The following is a 26,978-nucleotide window of genomic DNA, read 5'->3' as shown; positions in this document are numbered from 1 at the left end:
TCAGCTCTAAGTATTTAATATCTAGGTGTTTTTATGGGAAAGTGAATCTTTCAGATCAATTTGAGAAGCAATTTTGATAGGTGCACTTAATTTTATTGTCATGTAGCATGGGGTGCTGGTTTTGATTTGGTCTTGGGTTCGGTGGTCTAGACTACAACTCTGCTACGTGGCTCCTTGGTTCCAGGTCCTCCTCTGCCAGTTGGATTTCTTTCAAAATAAATGTGTGGCAAAAAAAGTGAAGTTCATGCTATGTTAGGACAGGAGATGTTTCCATCCCTGAAATTATGATGCATAGAATCACATATCTAAGTCTAAACTATGTTACAGAGTAAACTCAATAAAAACATGCTTTATCTGTGGCATTGTTCATTAAAATGGCACATTACTGATGTATTAAAATTAAATACGATCGGCACACTTTATGATATTAGCGATTAGGTAATGCATTCAGCAAGTACTTTTACTTTTAATACTTAAGTATTTTTAAAAGCCAGTACTTTTTTACTTTTACTTAAGTAAAATGTTAATGTGGTACTTTGACTTTTACTTAAGTACATTTTTGACTGTGTATTTGTACTTTTACTTAAGTAAATTTTTTGAGTACTTTCTCCACCACTGAGCAACTGTAGTAGTAATAGTATGAAGAAACAACTAGAATAATGTTTTTTTTATTATTTAAAAAATTGTATAAATGAACTCAAAATTATAATTATTTTTTCTTTATTTATTTGCTCATAAAACTTTCAGCAGACACAAGACAGCACAACGCTCCCATCTAGTGGTTAAGATGTGATATTGCAAGTGTAACTGTATCTCGCGAGATCTCAGCCGACAACAGGGACCCAAACAGGAACATGGCATCGGTGTACGGTGGAATAGAAGGGTAAGAAAGTGGAAATATCCACTAAAACCGTTTAAGTTGAAGTGTTATGGCGCGTGTCTCTGAGTTTGTTTGAATTTTGTATGTTTATTTATGTCTTGAAGGCTGTCATGTATAAATTAAGGCTAAACTTACATGTTCGAACACGGAAGCGTAAATCTCGTGATCATCTCGTCCCCCCCTTGGTTACGTTGCCTTCAAATGAATGATTGCTCATGAAATTGCATAGAAACATGTTACATGTTGCATTCTTTCATCCTTCCTGGCTCACTGAGGTGTTTATGTTAGTTGTTAATAATGTCTTAACTTATCCCTGCATTTCTTTCTCTCTCTTTTTTTCTTTCATCCAGTGGAGGGACTCACTCCAGGGCTGTGCTGCTGTCAGGAGATGGGAAGGTGTTGGGAGAGGCAGTGGGACCCTGCACCAACCACTGGGTGAGCTGCACAGGTGCAGATAAAAGTTAGGGTGGGACGGTTTACAAACCAAAAGAGATAGAAAGTGCACCATCTTTCAGTTCTAGTTGAAATAATTTAATCTCTCGTTTTTTATTGTTATTATTTTTTGAAGACTTAAGCCCGGGTATAGTTGCAGTTAACGTGGATTTCATTTCTTCTTATGATTACTGTGCTGTCAACTTGTGTGTTTGTATCTAACATAGCTGATCGGGGTGGATAAATGTCTTGAAACCATCAATGAAATGGTCCATAAAGCGAAGATCAACGCAGGACTGGATCCAAACACGCCGCTACGCTGTCTGGTCAGTCAAAGGGCTCCTTAAAAACAGATTCCTGCTTGCTGTCGTCATTTCAGGTTGAAACTATAATTCCTTATGTTTTTGTGAAGGGTATGTCTCTGAGTGGGGGTGAGCAGAAAGATGCTATCGACAAGCTGATTGCTGTGATGAAGGAGCGGTTTCCACATCTCAGCGAGCATTACTTCATCACCACAGACGCCATTGGTGCCATGGCAACGGCAAGTGATCGAGGTAAGCTTTTAGTTTTAATTTGGTGTTTTAATTGGTTGATAAAATCAAAATCTCATACATTTTGGATGCGTAATAAGATGCTGGGCTGGAAGTTGTCACACATTAAACAACGATGTATCGTTGTTTTATCATTTATCGTGATATATTCACTATTGTGATAACAATTTTGATTTGTCGTTGTGATGATAAATTCCGGTTATTGGTGTCTAAAACCACCCAAAACTGTTTATTGTTGAAATTTATTTTTTGTTTTTTTGTATTCATAAATGTAAATAAATGTAAAAATATGATTCAGTGCAGTTTGTGTGTGCTAAAGTCCAAAAGAAGACTATTGCAGATGGAAATATTTTTCAAAAGCAGTATTTGTGTTTGTGGAGGTATGATTGATGTGACATGCAGTCTGTCACACCCAAAAAAAGATCCAATAAATTCTCACTTTTATCACCCAACTTAATATCCTCATTTCTATAAACACAATAGTGCGGGTAATGTAGTTAGCTTCTGCCTTTTAACTTGCATGTCATTAAAATTAGCTGGTAATAGTACAGTTTTATTTGTTTATTTTTAAGAATTACATTCAAGAACATTAGTTGGATTTCACAGGTTACATTTTTAGTTTCATCATTGCTTTTGTTAATGATTTCCTTTCACCAAAGCTCCTCACAGTTTCCCGTCAACGACTGATACTTTACCCTTTCAGATGTGTCTACCTAGGAGTGTCATCACCGCTCCTTTATGGCCCTCTGTTGTCTAACACCGTCTTCCGTGTGTCTTCTCACCAGGAGGCGTAGTTCTCATCTCTGGGACCGGCTCCAACTGCAAGCTGGTCAACCCTGACGGCTCCCAGGTCGGCTGCGGAGGCTGGGGTCACCTGATGGGGGATGAAGGAGGAGGTAAACATCAATGTCTATCTCTTCGTCGTTGCGGCACAAACTCATGTAGCTTTTGTGTTTCAGCGTTCTGGATCGCTCATTTGGCTGTGAAGACGGTGTTTGATGCCAAAGACAACCTGGCGGCGCCGCCGCATGACGTCGCACATGTTAGGAAAGCCATGGAGGAGTACTTCCAGGTCAGACACATCCAGAAGTTGTGTTTGCTTTGAAAAGGGGTGTCCAAAATGTGGCCTGCAAGCATGATGTTGATGAACACTTTTTCATCTTTTGTAGATAAATATCTTTCTAAAAAAAAAATATTGGGTGCAAAAAAATAGATTCCCATTTATTAATTTAGGCAGAGAAAAGCTAACCTCTAAAGGTTAGCTAAGAATGGTTGGTGGCATTAACTAACTCTTTGGTTACCTAGCAACAACTTTTTGAGTAACTTGTGGTTACCTAGCAACAAACTGCTTGAGTAACTTGCACAGTAGCAGTTTAAGGTTTCTCCACCATGCTTCACAACTTTTTATAAATAAAAACCAACAGCATAGAGTGAAATCTGTGGCTAAAACAGGAAAGGTTACAACACTAGTTTTGTATTATTTCAGATATTAAACCAAAAAACAAATTAATAACTATAGATAACAACTGATATGTAACGCTTCTATCATGATACATTTTTCAGCCATATTGTCCAGCTTTAGTCTGTAATTATGTGGTATATCTGCAATAATTTACTGATTTTCATTCCTTTTTCGATTCCAATAGAATTGTCATTTTTTTGTTTCATTACTGAGCAGATAAATTAAACTTTTTTTAATGTTATAAAAAATATATATAAAATTTTTGTAACCCCATGTGCTTTTAACTTAACAATTTGTGTCCTCATATATAACAAAGTTCTTACACCACCTGTTTAAATGAGACTATAGTGAATAAAGCCTCATTCTCCATCCCAGGTGTCAGATCTGATGGGCATGCTGCCACATCTGTACAGAAACTTCCAGAAATCATTCTTTGCTGGCTTCTGCTTGAAGCTGGCTGAAGGTAATCAGCACGTCAGTTTCTTTAGTTTTGTTCTTGTCTTCGATAGAAGCGGGTAAAGATGAAAAATATTTATTTTTCAACCTAAGGTGCAGAAGCTGGAGATGCCCTGTGTCAACACGTGTTTGCCGAGGCAGGCAGAGTCCTGGCTAAACACGTAGCCGCGGTCCTGCCTGCAGCACAAGAGGTAGCAGGCAGCAATGCATCATGTGGTATCAGTACCACATCAGATATACAGAGTTATGCAACCACTCATATAACAAGCTCAAACCTCAATGCCTTTCGTTGGGTTTTATGTGGTAGTAGTGCATGTTGTGAAGTGGAAGGAAAAGAATGCATGTTTACTTTTATTTTTCACCAATAAAAATCAGAAAAAAAAGTTTATTTTTAATCCAAAAATTCAGAGGAACCAATCACCTATAGAAGTCAACAAATTATTAAATACTGTAGCTATTCTACAGGGAAAAACTTCTTGATAATATTATACTTTATGCAAACATTTGTTTAGTTTATAAGATTCTTGACCTTTACAAAGTTTGTTTCCTGAGATTATGACTAGAGTCACAAGGGCGCCCTCTAGAGGTGACGGCTGTCCTAAAATGTACGACTGCTTTTAATAAAACTTCCTTCTTTTTTTCACTGCAAGTGAAGTTGGAATAGTTTGCCAAATGAGATTGTAACATGTTCTAGTTATAAACAAGAACATCAATAATTTGCGCTAATTATTGATGAAGGCAGAGTTATTGTTTTATAAATTCTGTTGATTTTAAGTTTGGTTTACTTGGATTTAGCGAGATTTGAATAATTTATCAGACACATAATTAATTACTAAACTTTATTTAACCAATTTATGATCTGTTAATCATACTGGATTACATCAACCTGACTAGGAACTGCAGTTGGAAGTTAGTGTTTTTTGTTGTTGTTGCTTTGCTACAACCTGGTAACATGCATCTGACGGCGTATTAGGGTCATTGTAGTCAGAGAAAAAAAAGCAAAATTTACACCAAAAAAAACCTCAAAACCACCAAATTTTGTGGTTAAAAAAAACAAGGAAATTTCTGTATTTCAAAAGTTGAACATTGAAGATGTAGGAACTTGTTTTAAGTAAATAATTCCTTAATATTGATGAAAGGAAAATGGAAAAGTCTTGCTGTAAGTAAATTAATCTGGCAGTGGAAATGTTTTGGGGTTTTTTCATCAATATTTAAGACATGTTTTAATCAAAACATGCTCTGATATCTTGCTAAAAAGTTACTTGTAAGTTAGTTTTATTTTATTTCAAGTTTTCTAAGATATTTGTACTGGAAACTAGACTGAAATTTTTGAAAACCATGTATCGTAATCATGCACTGCTTGATGTTAGTCTCTCACATAAAATCCCAATTAAATACACTGAGGTTTGCGTTTAAAAGGTGGGAAAGTTGAAGGGATGTGAATAGTTTCTGTGAAGTACTGCATGTTATTAACGCGTGAGCATTTCTCTTCTTTCTTCCTGTCCTCCAAGTCTTTACTGAGCGGCGAACTGGGCCTGCCCATCCTGTGCGTGGGCTCCGTCTGGAAGAGCTGGTCTCTGCTGAAGCCAGGTCAGAAACTGAGAAAACCTTCCAACAGTTTCCTCTGAATCGTAACCGTTTTAGTTTTACTTCCTGCCCCCCGTCTGTCTCTCTCCAGGGTTCACAGAGGTTTTGGAAAAGGCAGCGTCGTCTGAGAAGCTGAAGGGTCGTTTCCGTGGCTACAGCCTCCTGATTTTGCAGCAGTCGTCGGCCCTCGGAGGGGCCAGTCTCGGCGCTCAGCGTTTCGGCTTCTCCGTCAGCATGGATTATGGCGCCAATGCTAAAATCTCCTTTCAATACTTCTTCGGCGGCGGCGGCCAGTGACAACAAAGGCCACTTTATGATTTTTACAGTTCATTCCTCTTCATTTTCCAATCACAATGACTTTAAATCAGGTTTGTGTGAGACTGGACTTGCACATGATTTCACAAGATCCAACCCTCAGATGAAGAGATTTAAAAATACATTAATCTTTTTACTTGGCAGCTTCTGTAGCAACAGCTGAAATATTTTTTTTTTTTATTGAACTGTCAAACTTTTTTTTCTGACTTTTGATGATTCATTTGCACTATGGCTTTACAATAACAGTGTTGGTGATTTTACAAGACGGTTCGAGTTCAGGTCTGCAGAGAGAGATTTTGCCCTCTAGGTTCTGCGATTAAAAACGATTAGATTTCACACAATCAACACATGAAGTCACCATGCAAAAACAGGTGCTGTTAACTTTGTATAAAACTTCACATTGATTTATAATCTTTATACAGTTCTTATGAAAGCAAATTTGCAATAAATATGAACGGAATCGATTGATTATACAAGCTGCAATTTTTTGATCTTTTTAAAGCGGATGCTCAAGTTTGACTTTTGTCGATTTATCCCACTGTGACCCCGGAGGGAAGAGCAGGTGTAGCCGATGAACCGATGGGCTTATTGATGATCCTGAAGACTCGGGGAAATGTTCTGTGGATTAATTAAACAAAAGTTTGTGGAAGATGTGCTATATCTTAGTGTAAAACTAAGATTTTATTGCGAGGTTCCTTTGCTGCTTCAGTACTTGCAGTTATTGACATTATTAACTCTTCAATAGTGGAAAACCTTGAGGGAAAAGCTTTGTTCATCAGTTTGAGAGCTTAAACTGAAGCAAACGTTGGTTATGCAGCAATGAGTCAGCCACTGACTCATTGCTGTGTCTAAAATAAATTAGGTTTCGCAGTGGTCCATTCAACAGTGGGACTTTAATCCAATTGAGTTTCTGTGGCGTGAGCTTAAACAGACACTGGCCAACAAAGTACCTGTATTAAAATAGTTCTGCAGCTGAAAATGGGCCAAAATTCCTCCACAGAAATATGAAAAACACATTGCCAGTAAAACACTTGAAGGCATCTGTTGCCACCAAGAGTGGCAGATTTTAGGAGGCTACTGCTTTTTCACATTTATCCATGTTGGTTTGGGAATTTTTTTCCCCCAACCATTAATAAATAGAATCATCTGGAAACTGCATGTCGTATTTAATCAGGCTATCACTCTTGTTTTCCTTTAAACTCATCAAAGTTCTTTCAGTTCATTTATCCATCCTTGGGGAAAAATAGAACCAAGTGTGTGATAAAACACAATTACATTTAAATGTAAACAGTAACAGCCCAGAGAAGTAATGGGCATACTTCTCTGAGCTGTCCAGCAGAGAAGCTGCAACCGAGAAGAGGGATTAATCTGCCAAGGAGGAAGCAGCAAATATGTTTCCTTGGGCTCGCTATGCGGTAAATACTCCTTTTGTTTTGGCTTTTACCCATTGAATGCTTTGAATTAATTACTAAAGGGAAAAAAGAAAACATTGTTTCTAACTGGAAATTCTATGGACACTCAAAAAAACCAATCAACATATCTGAAGAAGCAAAAGAATAACATAAAAAAAAAAAAAAAGAAAGCTAATTCATATAAATCCGAAGCTTTTATAGATGGAATTGAGTTTATTTGAAAGGCTGCGTTGCTGATGTTTGGCCTGATGGGGGCAGCATCGACTCCTCGGAGAACACTTAAAGAAACGATATTTAAATATTAAATAGTTAGGCCGTAAAACTATACCAACAGTATAGTTTATTCCCGTGTGTGTTTTTTTATTTACCTTCCTCTTAGTACTTTATTGCGATAAGTCTGAAGTAAGTTGAGCAGTCTTAACTGTCAGCGACACTGCTAGCTAAGAGGCTAACTGAATGAACAAAATGAACGGCTGTTTTTAAAAGTACTGGGCTTTTGTCATGCTTTTTTATAATTATGGGTATTACTTTAGGATTTTTTTTAATAGCAAAGATTATGCTTCAATGCTGCTTCGCATAAAACTTTAAAGATATATATTTTTACTAATTTTTGAGGGTTGTAGCAATTTTCAAAAACATTGACCAATAGAGTAACTTCTTAACAGAATTATCTCAAAAAATGCACTTTTACAAAAAAAGTAAACAAAAACATCCATCCAATTAAAGTACACACAGAGATACATAATGGCAATATTTCACTACAGTACGCACTATGACCAAATAACTCTGTAAACTAGGGCTGAACAATAAAACGATAATCTATAAAGCTGTAGACATGATCGGTGCCAACAGAGCATATGTTTTATAGAATATGTAATAATTTCACTGAACTCCGATCCAGAACCGCACAGCATTCGGGGGGATGTAGGCAAAGCAAGCGCTTTAGGCGCTCAACGTTTCACTGCTAGCTAAACTAGATCGGTGGCATGAGCTAACTCACTCTGGTCACCTAGCAACAACCTGTTGAGTAACATGCGCAGCAGCAGTTTCGTAACTAGAAGAAACAGTCGATAAAATAGGAAAGTTCACGTCACCAGTTTGGTAGTATTTTAGATATTTAAAACAAAAAAAATCATAAATAATTAATGATAACTTCTAATATTAAACACTTGTATTACTATGCGTTTTTCAGACATATCGCCCAGCCCGACCATATGTCAAACTCAAGGCCTGCTGGCCAGATTCGCCTGCCATAACTATTTATGTGGTCATCAAGACACTACAAGGCCACATAAATAGAACATCAAGGTGACAGCTGTGTGCAAAATATTATTTTATCAGTAAATAAAATCAGCTTTTATTTTTTTCATTTGTATATTGCCACATTAATTAATATTTAATTAGTTAATTAATATTTTAACTTAGCTAATTGGCAACACATTCTGCCACAACCGTATCTTTGACATTTATGATCTTGATATGGCTCGAAATTAATTGTTTGAAACCCCTGCTACAAATCCTAAATTATAATAAAAAAAAAAAACAAGGTTATTTTGCCTGATTTATTAAAGCATGAACAGACATATAACCTAATATAATCTATGATTAGGCTACAACGTATATAGAGCAATGGCTCCTTCAAAAAGTTACTGGTAACATTCAAGGCATAAAAAATTTACTAAAAGTACATTTATTTCAATTATTCTGTGAAAAATATTAAACTCAGTAAACAGATTCAGTAGACGCTTACTTATGCGTTGAGGATTATGATTTTTACAGCTAATCAAATTCCAAAATTCAGTTAATCTAGGATAATTTTAGAAAGACGAGTTAACCTAACAGTTATGTTTTGGGACTGTGGGTGGAAGCTGGAGTACCTGGAAAGAACCCAAGCATGCACAGGGAGAACATGCAAACCCCCATGCGCAAAGTGTTGTCCTTTAGGTAAAAGAGGGTTGATTGAATATAGTATGAAAGGCAGGAGTGCAATTAAGTGTGTTATATGTGATTTATTGTACATTTCTTAGTTTTTTTTCTGGATAAATGGGTTAAATTGGTTATTACACATTTATTTTAATGTACAATTAAGCCACTGAATTAAAAATAAATTAGTTACACATCTTTTACACATCTTCACCAGGCCAGCAGTAGTAATATACATTTTAAGTAGCAGTTTTTGGTACTTACGTACTTCTTTCTGGATCAATAACTTGTTCTCAACCAGAACAAGCTACTGGCTGAGCTAGTAATAGTAGCACCATGGTTAGGTATAGATGAATAGATGGACACATCTATTCATTATTACACACAACTAATTGTGTGTAATAATTACCCAGAAATTAGTACTCTTCTAGTAATTTCTGTACCTTACAAAGGTGTATTTTAAAGAATAAATTTCCCTTAAACAATTAGCTTTTTCAGGTGGTTGCCTGAACACAACATTATTTCTGCTAACCTGCATGTTTTTACGTCTACCTGTCCATTTGCTGTTAACTCCAGCCTTGTAAGATCCTTGCTGTTTTCCTCTCAGGGTCTGGCTGTGAGCCCTTCTGAGAGATTTACTACCACCTACAACTCAGACTTTAAACCATTTCACCAACGTAAATCATTTCTGAAGCCCATACCGCCCAGTAAACGTGGGGTATTAAGCATGATGCGTATGGTAGGTTGGATCACCCGGATACACAGAAAGGCATCTCTCTTTTTTTTTATGGCGTCACTTTTTTTACATTAGTGCTTTGGCTGTTTTTACAGCCTGAACGTGACACGTCGGCTATGTTGCTTCAGCACTACTACATGAAAAACCCCGAAACCAAAGCCTCACTTGTTGGCCCCCAGGTAAGGCCATGCATGCTTTCAGTAACCCATTCATGCTCATCTAGTTCTCGGTTTGCTAGCAGCAACACTCAGATTCTGCTGTGGTCCCACAGACCCCTCCGACCACCCTTTTTCCAGTCTTCATACCCTCACTCGGCGGCATAGCCACTTCCTTTACTGAGGAACTCAGAAATGCTGGCTGTTTAAAGAATGAAGCTCCATGGCACAACGTCTATGGTGAAAGAGGTAAAGAGGCATTTTTTGAAGCGAATAGACGTTGAAGCTCCAGTGTGCGTCTCGACATTCAACCTGTTTTCTCCTGTCGGCAGCTGGCCTGTTGAAGCGGCAAATGGAGGAGCCAAGTGGGACCTCTGACATTCACTACGAGGAGGGTGAGGACACGTTTATCACAGTGGTTTTGCGCTCACGAAACGATCATTTGAAGCCAAAAGAGAAGTGTTAAATCCAGGAGTCGGTATTGTTCGTACCGCTTGAAACGTTACGCATGTTTATCGTGTTACGGTTGCTTAACGGTTGCCAGGCCGAGGCATTAACGGGCAAGCGGCTCGAAGATTGCGGCTATCTTTTTTATTTATTACATTTTATTTTAAAGTGTTTTGGTATCTGGTATGGCAGCTGTAACGCTAAAGGAGTACAACAGGGCAGAGCTGCTGAAAATTAAGGATCAGACTTCACAAGTCGCGCATTCACATCAGAATGTTATCCCACCAGAGTTACAACGGACGTTATGCTCTATTCTGATCGACCCATAACGCCCCGTTTGCACTGAGCCGCTCGTCAGTTAAACCATAAAAATGTTGTTGTTGCGAACTTGTTAAGACGACACCAAAGACCGATAGTTTTTGAAAAATTTCCGTAACACTCCCCGCGGAGGTTAGTCTTATGTAACACATAATAATAAAGAGTAGAGGAACCGGTTTTTTTGCCATATTGTCGTTGATGTGCCGTGGGGCCGCCATTTTGGAACGGTCGCTCGCTTGACTCTGGCGGCGCAATGAGGTATAAGTTATAATCATATCTCGCTGAAAATTAAACTGAACTTACACGTTTAGCCATATTTCCAAACCTTATTAACAAATGTTTTAAAAAAGTGTCTTTGAATTGGATTGATACCCGGTTCAGCATATTTCAATATGTGTAACAGTAACAGTAAAATATTCCGATATGTTAAGCATTTTACAAACCACACAGCCATGGGATGCCGTTTGTACAGCTAAACAGTAAAAAGTTAACCGCAATATTTTTGGTTTATTTTGCCGGTTATAGAGAGAGAAAACAGGCGGATGCTCACATTTCAAAGTCATATTTTTACAACCATGTTATTCATAAATTTATAAATGTCCGAGTTCCAAACTAAATTTTTAATTCACAAGCTAACTGTTTAGTTTGCAAACTACATATGTAGTTTTGAAATTAAACATTTATTTAGGAAGCTAAATATTTAGTTTGCAAAATTCATATTTAATTCCAACCTGAATGTTTAAGTCTGAGCGAAATATTTAGTTTCAAAATAACATTTATTTTGCTAACTAAGTATTTAGTCACAAACTATTAAATTTCCAAACTAAACATTTGATTTTCAAACTAGATATTAATAATGAACTTGCTAACTAAATATTTAGGTTGCTAGTTAACTATTTAGCAAATGTTCATGTTGAAAACATAAGACGTGCTGCTTAAACGGTTATATAAAGCAGCATGTTTTATAATAGCAGACATTAGGCTATACATAATACGCACATGTCCTCTTTATAATGTCTGTGGTGTGAAGTTTAGAGATTTTCAATCTATCCCTGCAGTTTTCCACTGTCCTTGTCGGCTTTACGTCCACCATCATTGTGCTGGTACCCCAAAAATCTGCTGTGACCATTTCAAACGAAATCTGGGACTTTCTTAACAAGCGGCCTCAGATGGTGAGAATAGAGGACCGAACATCATCCACCCTGGTCCTGAACAGAGGCACACCACAGGGCCTTGTGCTTGAATTCATTGTTTATGGCTATAATGTGACAAAATGTAAGAATTGTGAGTCATTTAGCAGGGCAGTTAATGCTTACCCAAGGGACTGAATGGAGAAAAACACATCTCTCATATACAGAGTTTAATTCTCTTACTTTGTGCTCCTGCAGGAGTGATTGTTTTATCACCATACAGAGGTCCCATCAAGTGTGAGGATGTCCTGCACCTTCTGCACAAGACCGCCACACCGACTCACATGGGCACCGTTCCACGGGGGACGGCTCCTTACATCACACTGAATCACGCCACAGGTTCATCATCTGCTGTTTTTTTTTTTTTCCCAACAAGCCGCAGCTCAAAATGATCCAGTCTGTGTCATGAAAAAAAGTAGGGAGTAAAGGTTGGACAGGGCAGAAAAAGAAAAAGCAAACATTTAAGCTGAAATTCTGGAAGAAATAGACATAGAACAAAGTTTTATTGAGAGATAAGGGCATCTGAATGTAGTTTGTTTCTAAAATACTTTATTTTTATAAAAGCGGAATTCACATTTTTGCGCAAAGGACAAGTCAAATTATTACTTTGTTTGTTCACAATTAGTTTGCAATTTGTCCACCTGCTTTGCATCCACTTGATTCAGTTGATTGGCTTCGACTGATAATCACTCTATAGATTAATCTGTTGTTAACAAGAATGAGCAACAATTTCAGTGTGTAGACGTGACGCTGGCAGACAACTAACTCAAAAGACTGACTGCAAACAGTTGAAGAGAAAAAAAGAAAAAGATTCTTAAAAGTGTTGACTCGGAATGCAAGTCCAAGCCACACTTTTCAGATTTTTGTTTTCCTTCAACTCCACAGCTTTGCACCGCTTTGTGTAGGTCTAGAGGGTAAAAATCTCAACACAGTGCATCGAAGTTTGGGTGCTTGTGGCGGCATGAAAAGACGTAACGGTTCAAAGGGTGCTAAAACTTTTGCAAGGCGCTGCGAATTCACTTTTCAACTTTGATTGGACGCAGGAGTCACGGGGGGCAACTTGACCGCCGTGAGCCAACCAGCTGTATGTCAGCCGGCCCCCGCCCTTCAATCTTCATCCCACTACTGCACCAAGTACGTTACAGATACACAACACTGTTTTATATACATGTATATATAATTTTATAATTATTTTCCGCCTCTTGTCTCTGTTTTTCTTCCCAGCTGTGGAACTAAATCTGAGCATCCGTTAGGTTGCTGCTGTGGGGCACAACTTGTCCCTTCTCACATCTGTCAGAGCGGCGGCCTGCCACACCCCATCAAGAGGCCTCCGCTGACCGAGTATCAGGACAGCTATTCTGCTAAGGTACGGGCCGAGGCCGCAGATCCTCTCCTGTCGTCGCCGTAATGTTCTAACCTCTTTTCTCGTCTCCGTCTTTCTCTACCCAGTGGTTCCAGCCGAAGATCAAACCCGGTTAACGTCACCTTCCTCCTTGTCGCAACGTTCAGCAACCAATACACAGCTCATGAAAAGAAGAGTTGTTTGTCTTTAGTCTGAAACATAAACCAGTCGCGGTGCGAAGAGCTTCGCCTTTATCGCACCACCTGCTGTTTTTTAGGCTTAATTGTTCCTAAAACAGCGCAACGGTCAGAGCCAGTTTGGGCTCGAGCGCGTTCCCCCAAAGACGCAGGAGCTGAGCGTGAGCCATGACTCCCACCAGCCACCCAGTGGAGGTGTGTTAGAGCTTAGACAAGGTCTTAATGTAAACGTAGGGACATGGTTTCTGAAAAAACCAACAGATTATTGTGGATTTTCTTCAAACCACATAGGGTGACAATTATACACCCAGCCTCAATGTAGGCCGTTGAAACTAGACGTTTACATACACCTTTTTTCTCTCCCTGTCTGAAGTCAAGTCAAACTAAATCTGTGTTTTAGCCCACATAGCATTACTAAAATTATTTATATTTGCTAAATGCCTAAAAACAGAATGAAAATGCTTCATTTTGTTGTATTTTTTTTTTAATTCAGAGGTTTACATAACAGGATTTGTATTTTTCCCACAGTATATTTCATGTTACGTTTTCAGATTTCACTATAATATAATTTATCACTGCCTTGTGATAGTATCCTATAGGTAAACTAAAATATAACAAAATGTTTTGAAATGTCACAGCCAGGCTGGTCCAAGAACAAAACATAGCGTATAAAATATAAGCTGACCTTTATTTTTCAATTACACAGATCAATATCATTGAACCATTAGGAACAATAAATATTCGTCATATTGGAACAATCCAAACTAAAAGTGTTGAGGAAATTTACCTTCCTGCTAAAACACACAAAGAAAAACATCTTCAAGTTCTGTGCTCAGCTTTCTGGCATTCAGCAAATATAATTTTGGTAATTCTGTAAACAAGAGAAGCGTAGTCTGAAGTTTGACCTGTGACAGAACAAAAAATGTGTTTGGCGTATGAAAATATCTGGTTTCAACTAACTTACATTTTCCAAATTCATGCTGTTAGTAAAACACTAGATCTCACAAAACTGTGCGCTTTGAATATCAAGCACTTTCCAAACCTTGAAAACACCCAACTGAAGTGTAATACAAACCCCATCATGCATTTATTTGGTAGGCATCAGAGGATGTCTTACGCTGTGCATCTTGGATCAAATATTTTGGTTTTCTCTCCACAAGCTTCTCAGTAGTTTACTGGAGTTCTGACCTAGTCAGGTTTCAGATTTTCCATTAAGTCACTTTGTAAACACTTCTGCTGGTTGCTGAGGGTTGTTGGAAGCTCGACCTGTTCCAGAGCTTCACCATCTTGAGGTTTCTCCAACACTCCACCTGCACACCAAAGGCTTAGGAAAGCATGTCGACTCTAAATCAGTCATTGGAGTTAAAATCTTATATTGCTCTTGCACTTTTTCCTGATATTGTGCAGCCTTTGCTGAAACCCATCATCAATGTGGTAAGATGTTGAAGTTGAGCAACAAACTGGAGTTATCTGCCAGAGCTGGAAATGTAAAAAGTATTTAATTTGCTTACACTATTAAGTTAAACTTGTGTAAATAATGTTTATACACATTTTGTGTACTTTAAAATGTAAATACTAAACTGGAAGAAAGAGAGCCCCAAACAGAAACACCGACAGCTTAGATTTGTCTTTAACATCTTTATTCGTCTTTTTTCATTATTTTTAACTCTATTGAAATTCATACTGTGTCTTCTGAATTTTTTTTATTTTTTTCCTCCCCATTTCTTCTTTTTTTTTTTCTTTTTTTTTTAAACAGCTTCTGTCATCTAACTCAAAACAAAAATCACCAAAAAAATGATTTCATGTTGTACGATCCACCTGGCGGACGGTTCCCCGCTGGCTTCTCCATTCCCCAGGTTGCCGTTCGGTGCTGTGGTCCAACACTGAGGAAGTTCCGCCTGAAAAACCAGAACTCCTGCGCTTCCAGGCAGCAACAGCACCAAGACGAGCCAATAGGACGACTAATTTACCCAGTGGTGAAATATCCTGATGGTTTCTCCATAATACTGCCGCTGAATTTATAAGCCGACGTGGCAGATCTCAGAAAACCGGACGTCGTAATTTGCGACTGCAGCTAAAAGTATCTCCTTAATTTAACTGATATTATATTCAAATAATACAAACTCTGGAAAATCCACGAGGAGTTCTGGTTTAGAAGGAAGAACTTCGTCGAGAAGGAAAAACAAATTCTGTCCTCGAGTATGAATAAAAAGAATTGGAGGGATGCAATACTGTCCACCGAATGCTCCACTTTACCAGGACAAATCGGACACCACAGTAGAGACCAACGCCTCGTCCTCAAAATACACAAAGTGGAAAGAAAGGAGACGGGGAAAAAAAAAAAGGAGACGAAGCTATTTTTGAGAACCTGATCTGGACACTAAATCTGAACAAACCGAGCCGGTCCAGCAGGAGGCGGCAGCGGCTGTGTTTCAAAGCAAACCCGTCTCCTCTTCACCCTCATTCCCATAACAACGCTGGTCCCCAAATAAACCCAATCTGAAACCAAGCATGAAGCCGAAAGCAAAATAAACAATTAGAATCTTTTTCTTTTTTTTTTTTAAACAACAAACTCAACTTGATGCATGATTTAGACGTTAAACCACCTCAGCTCTTACGCGCTGGACAAAAAGATAAACCTGGATTTCTATATAAAAATCTGAAAAATAAATTTCTCATCCACGATTACAGCTGTCCATGTCTGCCCTGACAGGCAGGGTGGGGGGTGGGGGGGTGAACAGCGGGGGAGGGCAGGAGGCGTCCGGGTTTGTTCAGAAACATAGCTGCTGCCGCTACAGGTGAACTCGCATCTCTGGATGCACAAGAGCTGCATCCAGATGTAACCAGGAGTTTTCATATATCGGATTTAATTAATTTTAATGACTGATGAGTTTGCAGAGCAGCCACAGAACCTCACTGGAGTCCCCTGAAATTCTTGTCCTTCTTTAGCCTTGCTGTTGCTGAAACCCTCTTCCTACTAAAAATGGCGTTTGCTCATTTTGGAGGAAAAACAAAGAAACAAAACAGAAAAAATTGAAAATGAAGCAGTTACAAGCGTCGATCCGAACCGATTTAGATTTCTTGTAAAGCCTTTGGGTTGAAGTTCTGACCTGGCATCTCTCTCAGGTAGCTGCCACAGTTCCCAGGGAGCCACAGTGAGCTCTGCATGCTCTGCAAAACGGCAAATATGACACGTGAAATGCAAACGATGAGCTAGCGTCTGCGGGGCCCAGCGCCCCTCAGTTTACGAGAAAAAAAACAAAAATAAAAAGATTAAAGAGGAAAAAAGAAAAGAAAAAAAAGAAATCCCCCCACCCCCCGACTGGGCCTACCGGCACGCCACTGACTTCAAGTGTGTACGGTGTGTGTCTGCGTGTGTGTAACAATAAGAATGTGTGCGGCCACGGCCGCAAAGAGTCTCTGGATGTGCAAGGGCTCATGTGTGCATGGAGGCTCCATGGGGGTGAGGGGGACTTCTAGTATTTCATCCCTGGCACAAATTCCTTCGCTTCAGGATTCAAGATGCTCTTCCTCTGCAGAAGACGACGAGAAAACAGACTTAAAACTTTTTCTTGTTAACAGGATGCGCGCGTGTGTGTGTGTGTGTGTGTGTGTGTGTGTGTGAGGGGGAGGGGAGACGCAGACTCACCGCCACTTCCTCCACGTTGCTGTGGTGGTCGCTGACCGACAGCCCGTTGAGTTGCTGCTGCAGCTGGCCGATTCCCTGGTTGTTGAGGTCACGCGAAGGGATGAACCAGTCCTGGTCTTCCTCCTCCAGCATTTCCTGGAAGCAGCGCTCCAGGAACTCCTGCTCCAACAGCTCCTCTTCCACCTGGGAGATAAAAAAAAAAAAAAAAAAAACACATGAGGAACGGCAAAAATATACGTCACAGCATTTGAAGTATACAATTTAAAACTGCAGTATGCAACTTTCATGAATGTTTAAATAAAAAATAAAAAAAAAAGCTCCTCTGCTATCTGCAGAAATGCAGATGATCAGAAACAACCAATCAGAGCCAGGAGGCGGGTCTTAGTGCTGCCAATCACCGTTTCCCTGCTATGCTACAAAAACAGGTTTAAGTAAAACTACTAACAAGAATAAAGCTTTTTTCCCCAGACATTTTAAGGGTTTGATTGCTGTAATGCAGTTAAAATTCCTTCATTAAACATTGAAAAGCCCTTTTTGTAATATAAAGATTATTTTCAAAGTCGACTATTATGGTTTTATTTTACTGTTGTAGATCGAGTGAAAACATTAACTTCACATCTAAATCTACCAGGACTGTTGTTATTTTTTGGCTCCACTGTATGAAGGTGAGGTAAAGGAAATGTGGGACTCCTACAACATGAAATGGTACGTTACATAAACACACCTGTCTGTTGTACTCCTCCTCGTTCTCCATCCACATGTACTCGGCAAACGGGTTGGCATCGGGTCCGTCTCCTGCGTGCCCATTGGCCACCGGCTCCTTCCCTTCCTTTCCCGGCGCTCCGCCTCCCGGTGTGTTGGCGACCTCTGGACCGCTCATCTCAGCTGGCTCTGTTGGACGGTTACAGAATGAAAGTGAAGATCGTGATAGGGCTGGACCATAAACACGTAATCAATATCAGTGAGAGATTCAGTAATTTCACTGAACTCCGATCCAGTAATTTCACTGAACTCCGATCCAGAACCGCACAGGATTCTGGGGGATGTAGGCAGAGGAAAGACTTCAGCTGCTCAACCAGCGAAGGAAAGTTGGTGGAATCAACCAACTCTTTTTCTGGTTACCTAGCAACAACCTGCTGGGTGGCAAGCAGTTTCAAGTTCACAACTTTGGTTACCTAGCAACCTGTTGAGTAACTTGCACAGCAGAAGTTAAAGGTTTCGCCACCGTCTCTACGCCTGTTCACAATAAATGATCCTAGTATTTATTGCAATAAACGATAATGTTTTGAGACCAATTTGAAGTAATATAGCGTTAATGGCATAACAATGCAAGAACACATTCTCAAATATCAATAAACTTTAATTTCTAACCAACATTCAACACAAAAATTAAATAGAAACAACAAATAAAACGAGTTGTAATTAAATTGTCCTTCAAAACAAGAGCTAGTTGAGTCCAAAAAGAACTTCTGTCATCCAGTTTTGTTTTTTTTACAAAAAGATAGAAAAACAACAAATCATACAATTGGAAATTAAGTTTGCTTTAATTTTTCATGTGAATAATTGATTAACTGCTTATTGCGACAGGCCCAAGTCCCTCATAACTGCTTTTTTTAAAAAAAACAGAATGGAGAGAAAACTGGATAAAACAGGAAAGGTCACCCCACAAGTTTGACACCATTTCAGATATTTAAAGCAAAAAACTAATCTATAATCATTGATATCGACCGACACGAAATGCTTATGTTACGATACGTTTTTCAGATACATCGTCCAGCCCTACAACATGGTAAATATCCAACAAGTTCAATAACTCATCTGTTAAATTTAGGCTATGATCCAGGTCAATCAGAATGATCCCCTTCTCATTATTACATGTTGATAAGGGAAACAGCTGGGATGGATCCAGTTAGGTGACACGATTCATCAACCAAATCAGCCAGGAGCCCAAATAGAGTCTCAGGCATTTTGTTTACCATCTCCAGTTGGATTAGGAAGGCGGCGCTGCAGTAAAACACGCGTTTCATCATTAACCAGAGACGAACGTGCAGCTCCGTTACCAGGCAAACTCACGGAGTGTGTGGAAAGCTAATGGAAAGCAAGCAAATGAAATTTAAAAGCAGGTGGAGGCTGGAAAAGGCAGGAAGTGCAATTAATGAATTAAAACCTGAAGGAAATCAAAAAGGGCTACTGTCTGAGCATTGAGGGTTGCAGACTATAATTTCATTCACGAATGCTGAAGCACGTTTTAATGTGACGTGGCTCAGATGACTCACTCTGCCTAAAGCGGCTTTTTTTTTTTTTTAATCCAGACGATTCATTAAAGCAAATCTGAAGCCTAAAATGTGGACAAGGGTTTAAAAATCCTGCAAGCAAATATTGTAGGAACAGTTTATCAGGAGAGAAGTGGGTAAATAACTCCACTAAACCTCAACGCACAACAGGATCTCTAATTATTTTACCCTGTAGAAAAATATCACAGACAGACAAATATTACTTCTATTTTCTTCAGCTGCTGCAGATTGCTGCACATGATGCAATCCAGGCAAATAAAATGAGTCATGTGAAATCTTGCTGCTCGTTGCAACACTCGTACATTTGTCTTAGAAGAGGGATTTCACGGGAAACAAAAAAGGTTTTTGATGGTCAATCTTCGGTTTCATGCAAATTCTCTGACGAAATCCTTGTTTCATGATCAAAAACTAAACCGGTTAAGAAATTATTTACAGCCGTCATAAAGCAGGAATCAAACATTTTCCACCTTCTTATGGTTCGATGTTGGTGGATTTTTCCGTTTAGTTGTGGAAAATTTCCAATGACAGGTTTTTCTGTAGACTATATCTAAAATATTTGAAAGAAAATGCTGCTTGGGAAGCTGAAATATTTACACACAATGCTACTTGACAGATTATTGGCCGTTTCCCCCCCCCAAGAGCAGACATAACAAGGACTGCAGACGTTAGTTGCTGCACTGCTACGACGGTTTACACTGTGCTTATTAATGCATATTTAGGTATATTTGCTGTTTTAACCATTTAACCATTAAAATAGGAAAGTATATGTGGTTTTAGACCAGAATAAGCCACAAATAGTCAGCATAATCGATGGAGTAAATGATAATTCTGCGCCATTTTTGTTGAGGTATAATTTAAAGAGTTTGACCAAAACTGCAACATTCGTTGCATTTTCAGCTGCTGCAGTTTGCTTTCACACTGCACTGGCTCAAGCCAACCAAACTAATTGAAAAACCTGTTCCCCTCCACACCTGTGGGGGCGCTGCACCAAGAAACACTGAATGAAATGACAAAAATGGAGTAGTATCAGATTTTAGCAGTTGAAGGATTTCTCGACTTCAATCTTTTGTTTGGGTTGTATTTACCCAGAATACCCTGCGCTGTAGTCTACTTCCTGCCTTTGGAGTTGTTGCCGGTTCTCTTGGTATCCATATATGCATTCGAACTGTGTATACGTGTATTGGTATGACAGGGTTCACTTCAACCAAACAGAGATCGAGGTTTTGAGGTGGACCAGAGTTTGCTTTTTTTGGTCCACATCAGATCTAAACCACATCTAAACAAACTAGAGTTCAGTTAAAGCACACTAATTAGGGCCAGTGTGAATGCAACTTTTAATACAGAAGTGTCAAATTCCCATCCTGAAGAGTCACCAGAATCACATATTTAAATCACTAACAGGGCTTTGTAAAAGTCGAGTCCATAAGGATACGATTCGGTCATTTGATTTCAGAGTGTTGGATTTAAGACCGATCCATCTGCTGCTCCGTCAGCTGAGCCAAGTTACTTCATCTCAAAGGATGAAGACGCCTAAAATATGGAACAACTTCTGGCCGGAGCGAAGGCAGACAGGAAGTTTCATTGAGAACCTCAGCAGCATGAGGAATGAGCAGCGCCTGAGGATGACGCCGAGCCAAAAAAAAAAAAAAAGGCAAAATGTTCTAAGACAAGTTGTCCCGTTTGCCGTGTCTGTCTCTGAATAAATGTTAACGGACACACTTAGAAACACCGGACTGATTAACTTTTGTGCAGCTGATCAAATCGTTTTGTTCATACCAACAAAAATCCCATTTAAAAACAATGCTAGAAACAAAAAACAGTAATGTTACCGTCTCCATTACTACATTTTACGTAAAAGCTTTAATAGAAAATGTTTTTCTATTGGAGTTTCACTTATTTTTCCTCATTGATTATCACTTCAGTCACATCACATATTATATTCTAATTATTAAGGCAAATTTTACTCTTAAATAAAACAAACTAAATACAACAAAACCAAGTAATTGGTTATGTTACAGTAAATACTACTTTGCCTTGGTGGGAATGTTTTAAAGTACAACTCTTTTGTCATCTAATGCAAAAGTTTACTTTAAAATATTTAAAAACACTTGGCAGACATATTTCAGATTAACTAAATGCATACAGCCTCATCCACTGCCAACTAAGAAACATTTCTCTAGACAGTAATTTTATAATTTAGTCTCCTTTTACACTACATAATTTGTATCAACGTTAAATTGCATAAAATTGTAGAGATTTTTAAATATTACTTTTTTCAATAAATAAAAAAAGGCCTAGTTGTGGTAGTCCCACTAGAAAACAAACTCCTTATATAAGCATAGAGTAAATATCTTCAGGAAGTGAAAAAAAAAAAAAAAATCTAGTTCCCTTGTAAGTAAGACTTCCTCTTCCCTCAGTGGGACTTTCCCTCCCTCATCTGGGATATTTGCATCTCGATCAACAATAAAAGTTCACAGACGTACAAACAGCGGCAGGAACAGCCGCCTGTTGCCACAAAGCAAAGAAATTCCTCCAAGTGAAAGGAGTCAGGATTTGATCAGCGCTTTTCTGACGCAGGCGTAGTTTTACTACTATACTAGACAAGCCCATACTGATGACATAATCCTCCTGCTGCTACAGGCCAGTCATGACTCACGTGGTTAAAAAAAAAAAATATATATATATATATCTCTCAACGAGCAGCTTTAGGGCCGACCCGACCTAGGCGTCGTTTCTGCAATGTTTGACTTGCAGAAAACATCCCATAATGAGCCAATTCCAGACCTCAGACAGAAATGTTTCTCCTTTCACGCTCTGTGCAGCGCAGCCGCCATGTGCAAGCGGAGTTTACCCTGACACAGACGGACAAACGGTGCTTTTCAGGACAGCGTGAACAAACATGTAACCTAAGTAGGTTAGAGGACAGAGGAAAGATGCGTCTGGCTCCGTCTACGAGAGGCAATAAAGACGGCTAATCGAACGGCTACAACCGATGAATGAAAAACTAACCGGTCAGGAGAGAGCGAAGGAGAAAGAATTAGTTTAAAGAGAAATATCAGGAGCTGCTTTGAATCTGAATTAAATGTGTTCAAAGTGATATTAAAGGTTTGTAAAAAAAAAAAAAAAAGTCAAAGAGAACTGGTAAAGCTTCAAATGTGATGAGGAAAAACACGAGTGACAAATAAAGAAAACAAGCCCAGTAATGGTGACCCTGATAGAAAACTGCATCCAAACCAAAATCCTTTAAACATTTAATATAGAGCGACTAAAAACAACTTAAACCCTACCATGCAAGCCTGCAACTAGCAATTAGACTCTTGTAGAAAACACATTCAGCAGCCAAACCTTAAATCTTTCCCATTAAAATGCAACTAATGCACGTCTGCATCGTTCAAGCAATAATTATCAGTCAAGATAAACAAACATGATGCTGAAATCCAATTAGCGCGGTCAAAACACACCAACATATTGTGAAATTACAGTTTTTCATGCACACATCTTAAATTCCAGTGTTGAAATGTAACTTTGTAATACAAGGTTTTGTATTAAAAGATATATATATATATATATATATATATTTATCTTAAAACGTCCAGATTTCCATCATTAGTGAAAGGAAGCAACTAGAAGAGTCATTTTCAACATATACATTTTTATTTGTATAATTAATACACTGGGTGGATATATATCTAACTTGAATTGGAAAAAAAGGTGTTATTTATGATATAATGTGATTTTTTTTCTGTGAGATTAATGCAAAGTCCATTTAGCTTTAAATCTGTCACTGCATACAGGTTTATCAAATTTTTGTTCTTAAAAAATAAATATATAAAATTGGCTACCGACTACAATTACACTGATTGTTCCAACTCTTTTTCCAAATTACTGTATTGAAAAGAAAAACTTCCATGTTTGTAAGGGTTATCACTATGTTATGAAATTTTATATATTTTTTTTATTATTATTTCTCCCTTTTCTTCTGTCCTCGTTATCGTTTTAAGAGCAGCAGCAGCAACGGCTAATTTTATGTAAATTAATCATTTTACCAGCAAAACTAAACCAAAATCCAATTTACCAAGTATTTTTACACACAATAAATTTTAGGTTTTGATTAATAATAAAAAATATTTGCAAGAAAAACTAAAGTAAATAGAATATATATAAAAAAATAAAGATCAAGGTAAATATGAGAATGTACGTAAACCGTTTTTCAGTAAAAAAAATGTTTTGTATTAAAACTACATTTTTAAATGTTTGAACTTGTTTTGCATTTCTATTTTAAACCTTGTATGTTTTTTGTTTGTTTATTTTAGTGCAAATACACGGTGGGACGCAGTCGGTAATTACCAACTCATTCGGTTTATGGAATTTTCTAATAATTTGTGAATTTTAAAACACATTTTATACGCTAAATTGTATGAGAAACATCGCAAATATCAAATAGACTTGATGAGTATCAGTAAGGGGGAGCAAACCATTCCTAAACTGTCCATTTCAGCCATAATAAACAGTGTAAATAAGCGCCTTCCGAACTGTTTCCGTGATGTAACCGAGCTGCATGTAACAGGAGCGATGCGGCTCGAAGCTAACTCCTTGCTAACGGGTTCCTCCAGGTGTAAAGCTCTGCCCCAGGCAGCCTGTTGTGAACGGATTTAGCTGAGGTAATGCTCAGAGGCCGGCTGTAAACAGACTGTCAGTGGACGGGGCCTAAAAAAAAAAAAAAAAAAAAAGGAAAAGGTGAGAAGCTATACCAGCAACAACAAAGAGCGGAGGGGGGCTGGCTGCCTGCCTCAAAACTGTTTTTACTTCTAACTCAAAAAGCGCTAAAACATCCCCAACAATACAAGCGTCAAATTAAAAAGGACGAAATTAGCTTTTAAAACGCCTCGAAACAGACCGAGGACAAACGCAGGTGCTGCGCGAATATTTGAGGCCAAACAAAGTGGGCTTCGCTATCAGCTAGCAGGCTGCTACAGCATGGCAGCATCCCTGAAGCAGGTCAACAAAACAAGCGTCCGCTTACCAACATAACCGCCGCCTAACACGCATCAATCGCCGGCCATTTACATGCAGTCGTTCGAGATGTATATTTACCTGGCATTGTTCTGTCGGTGTTCGTCTGAAAGCGCAACGTTACTCGGGTTGAAGTGCCCAGCGAAGAGTGCTCGCTCGTCGTTTCTCCAGCGGGGGATTTCTCTGAGCTAAATCCTGTTAGCCTGCTGCTATCGTGCTATGCTGATGCGTTCGCGGACTTTATAGCAGCTCGGACAAGTCGGGATTTCAGTGACAGACATGCAACTCGGCAAAAACGGTTTATAGTCAAGTTTTTAAATATGGGTTAGTGTGTTCTAAAGGTTTGGGAAAGTGTGCACCGACTTTACGGTAAAACTTTACAGGACTGAAGATTAAAAAATAGTATTTTTATATACTTGTAAAGCATTTTACAGTTGAAACCAGAAGTTTAAATACAGGAGTGGCCCAAGCCTCTTTTGTGACCAACATGTCAACATGCAAATGCTTAATCATTCCTAAGCTACTCTCTAGCATTAGCATAATGTGATTATGCCATTTTTTTTTATCTTAAATGAGTAGCAAGCAAAGAAAAAATATTTGGATTTTGTTTTGATCCAAGTGTGCCATTTTATTTCAACCATCTGAAAGTAATAGCAGATGATAAACACAAAATTTATTGTAAACAACTTTGATATATTAAGTTTCCACAACAGTGTAAGGAGCCATCAACAGGAAGCTGTTAACTTATGTACAACTATAAAAATAATGGAAATTTTTCGTATGTGGTAGCATTTAGTTAGCATTATTCAATGTTATTTTTAAATATAAATTTCTATCATGCTACCTTGGTGCTCGTGGGGACCCCCTGGTGGTGTGGGGGCCCTAAGCAGTCACAAATGTCTTTTTCCGGGTCTGTTTAAAAACACTGAATAAAAAGAGAAAAAAAAAAGTTTCCTCTGTTTGAAGTTAAATCAGACCAAACCTTTCATGCTGTAGGTCAGTTAGAATTACCTGAAGTATTTCTATTAGCTATATTCCACAATAATGACAGGGAGAATATGTCAGATTTATTTATTTAGGTTTTCAAAATCAGCTGGAGTTCTGGTTCATTCCTCCTGACAGAACCGGTGGAACCGAGTCAGATTTGTAAGCCTCCTAATTCTCTTCTCTATTTTTGTCCTTTAAAAAATAAATAAATAGATTTTTTTTTTTTAGAAATCAAGATTTGTAGATGTGTCTACAAATGCTGGTAAAAAGGACAATGTTAACAAACACTTTGTAAATCGAAACATGTTCAAATGTCTGGGCATAAAGTTTAAAAGCAGTAAATAAATATCTAAAAATTATATAATAATATTTATAAATCATATAAATAAGCAATAAATCAATTTATCACATGATAAATTAAAATGAGCTACATTATTTGCAGAATACCCGTTTTAGAAATGCAAATTTTATCCTCATTTTGTGTAAAAGATTAGACAACTGTACCTTTGTCTTTTTAGGTTTGTCTATGAATGAAATATTTCATTTTTTTTGTTCAATTTTTAATTATTTTTTTTTACATTTTTGTGAGGTGTATTTTATAAAGCCGAATTTTTTAGTTATGAAGTTTTTTTTTAACTTTTAAATGTATTATTATTATTATTATTATTATTATTATTATTATCAGTTTTATAAAGACAAAATAGTTTTCAAATGTATTTATTTATTTTTGCCTGTTTGTTGAATGTTTTTCCTAGCCAGAGCATTAGGTTTTTACTTAAAATACTTTTTTCCTTTTTTATGTATCCTTTACTCCATCAAAATGAAAATAAAAATAAACATATTTTTCAGTTTTCTGCCAAAAAGTTAAACAAATGATAACATATTTTCAAACTGTAGCAATTTTTAAAAATGAATATTAGAAATCTGAACTTTTATCTTAAAAATTCAGAGCTTACAATAGGTCCCTGAACGCAGCATGTGGACAAACATCCACCACGATGCTTTTCACTCTCTTACACGAATGCTTGCGTGGCTTCGCGAATTAAAGCATTTCTCACGACTAATTAAAACATTCAGAGGCTTCCGTTTTGTTTCAACACTATCGTGGCTGAATACGTGGGAATTATTATGAAATAAAACAGTTATGTTCTAAATAGTGTGGGTAAAATTGCTACAGCTCGTGTTACCCACCTCTAACCTGGAGAACCGTATTCTGACCTTTAAACAGCATTTATTATGAGTTATTTCCCGATTTTTATACACGCCGTTCGATGTAACATTACGCAGAAATAGAATTATGTTCAGAAAAACTGCGGCTAGTTATTTACACGGAGCGCGTCCAGCCTGCCCTGTTTCCTTTTTAAGCTAGTTTTCACCCACTCACCACTGAACTTTAAGTGTAAAACGGGGGCAATCCGCAAGCCAGCTGTCAAAAGAGGAGGGGGGCAAAACGTCTCTTTAACGGTCCCAAAAACCCGCGCTGTGAAGAAACTCCTCCAGTTAGCTCCAACTCGCTTATTTTACTCTCGCTTCCTCGTTCTTTTTGCTCGTGTTATTAAGCTAAAACACGATAAAAACGCTAGATTCAGTCTAAGCGCTGAGAGGAAAAAAACTGTGTCGTAGCCCGCTTGT

General features: G+C 38.1%; 4 protein-coding genes across 5 annotated transcripts in view; 3 read left to right on the top strand and 1 right to left on the bottom strand.

Annotated features, from left to right (window-relative positions):
• m1ap (meiosis 1 associated protein) overlaps window positions 1-829 on the top strand; it is a 74,844-nt gene extending 74,015 nt beyond the window's left edge. The window contains exon 13 of the mRNA XM_008435950.1: window positions 748-829. The gene's annotated coding sequence lies outside the window, so the exon portion shown is untranslated. The remainder of the gene's footprint in view (window positions 1-747) is intronic.
• nagk (N-acetylglucosamine kinase) lies at window positions 772-6,836 on the top strand. Its single transcript, XM_008435953.2, has 10 exons — window positions 772-883; window positions 1,231-1,315; window positions 1,540-1,638; window positions 1,725-1,866; window positions 2,649-2,759; window positions 2,823-2,935; window positions 3,701-3,788; window positions 3,875-3,972; window positions 5,293-5,371; window positions 5,460-6,836. The coding sequence occupies exons 1-10, from the start codon at window positions 855-857 to the stop codon at window positions 5,663-5,665; spliced, it is 1,050 nt and encodes a 349-aa protein (XP_008434175.1). The 5' UTR covers window positions 772-854; the 3' UTR covers window positions 5,666-6,836.
• A 137-nt stretch (window positions 6,837-6,973) lies between these two features.
• Window positions 6,974-13,400, top strand: LOC103480771 (uncharacterized). The gene is made up of 9 exons (XM_008435945.2): window positions 6,974-7,098; window positions 9,626-9,757; window positions 9,850-9,933; window positions 10,026-10,158; window positions 10,242-10,304; window positions 12,063-12,203; window positions 12,908-12,998; window positions 13,089-13,230; window positions 13,314-13,400. The coding sequence occupies exons 1-9, from the start codon at window positions 7,075-7,077 to the stop codon at window positions 13,341-13,343; spliced, it is 840 nt and encodes a 279-aa protein (XP_008434167.1). The 5' UTR covers window positions 6,974-7,074; the 3' UTR covers window positions 13,344-13,400.
• Window positions 13,401-15,026: 1,626 nt separating this feature from the next.
• On the bottom strand, window positions 15,027-26,978 carry paip2b (poly(A) binding protein interacting protein 2B). Of its 2 annotated transcripts, none has more exons than XM_008435937.2 (4): window positions 26,731-26,978; window positions 17,777-17,943; window positions 17,053-17,235; window positions 15,027-16,936 (listed from the first exon to the last, which is right to left on the bottom strand). In XM_008435937.2, exons 2-4 carry the CDS (start codon window positions 17,930-17,932, stop codon window positions 16,880-16,882), a joined length of 396 nt encoding a protein of 131 aa, XP_008434159.1. In that variant the 5' UTR covers window positions 17,933-17,943; window positions 26,731-26,978; the 3' UTR covers window positions 15,027-16,879. The 2 variants fall into 2 exon arrangements, with proteins under 2 accessions (XP_008434159.1, XP_008434158.1); XM_008435936.2 differs by lacking the exon at window positions 26,731-26,978 and adding an exon at window positions 24,441-24,714.

This window comes from Poecilia reticulata, linkage group LG18 (genome assembly GCF_000633615.1).
Source record: "Poecilia reticulata strain Guanapo linkage group LG18, Guppy_female_1.0+MT, whole genome shotgun sequence".
NCBI classification, from domain to species: domain Eukaryota; kingdom Metazoa; phylum Chordata; class Actinopteri; order Cyprinodontiformes; family Poeciliidae; genus Poecilia; species Poecilia reticulata.
The sequence above is the reverse complement of the archived record's forward strand: the minus strand, read 5'-3'. Positions and strand labels throughout refer to the sequence as shown.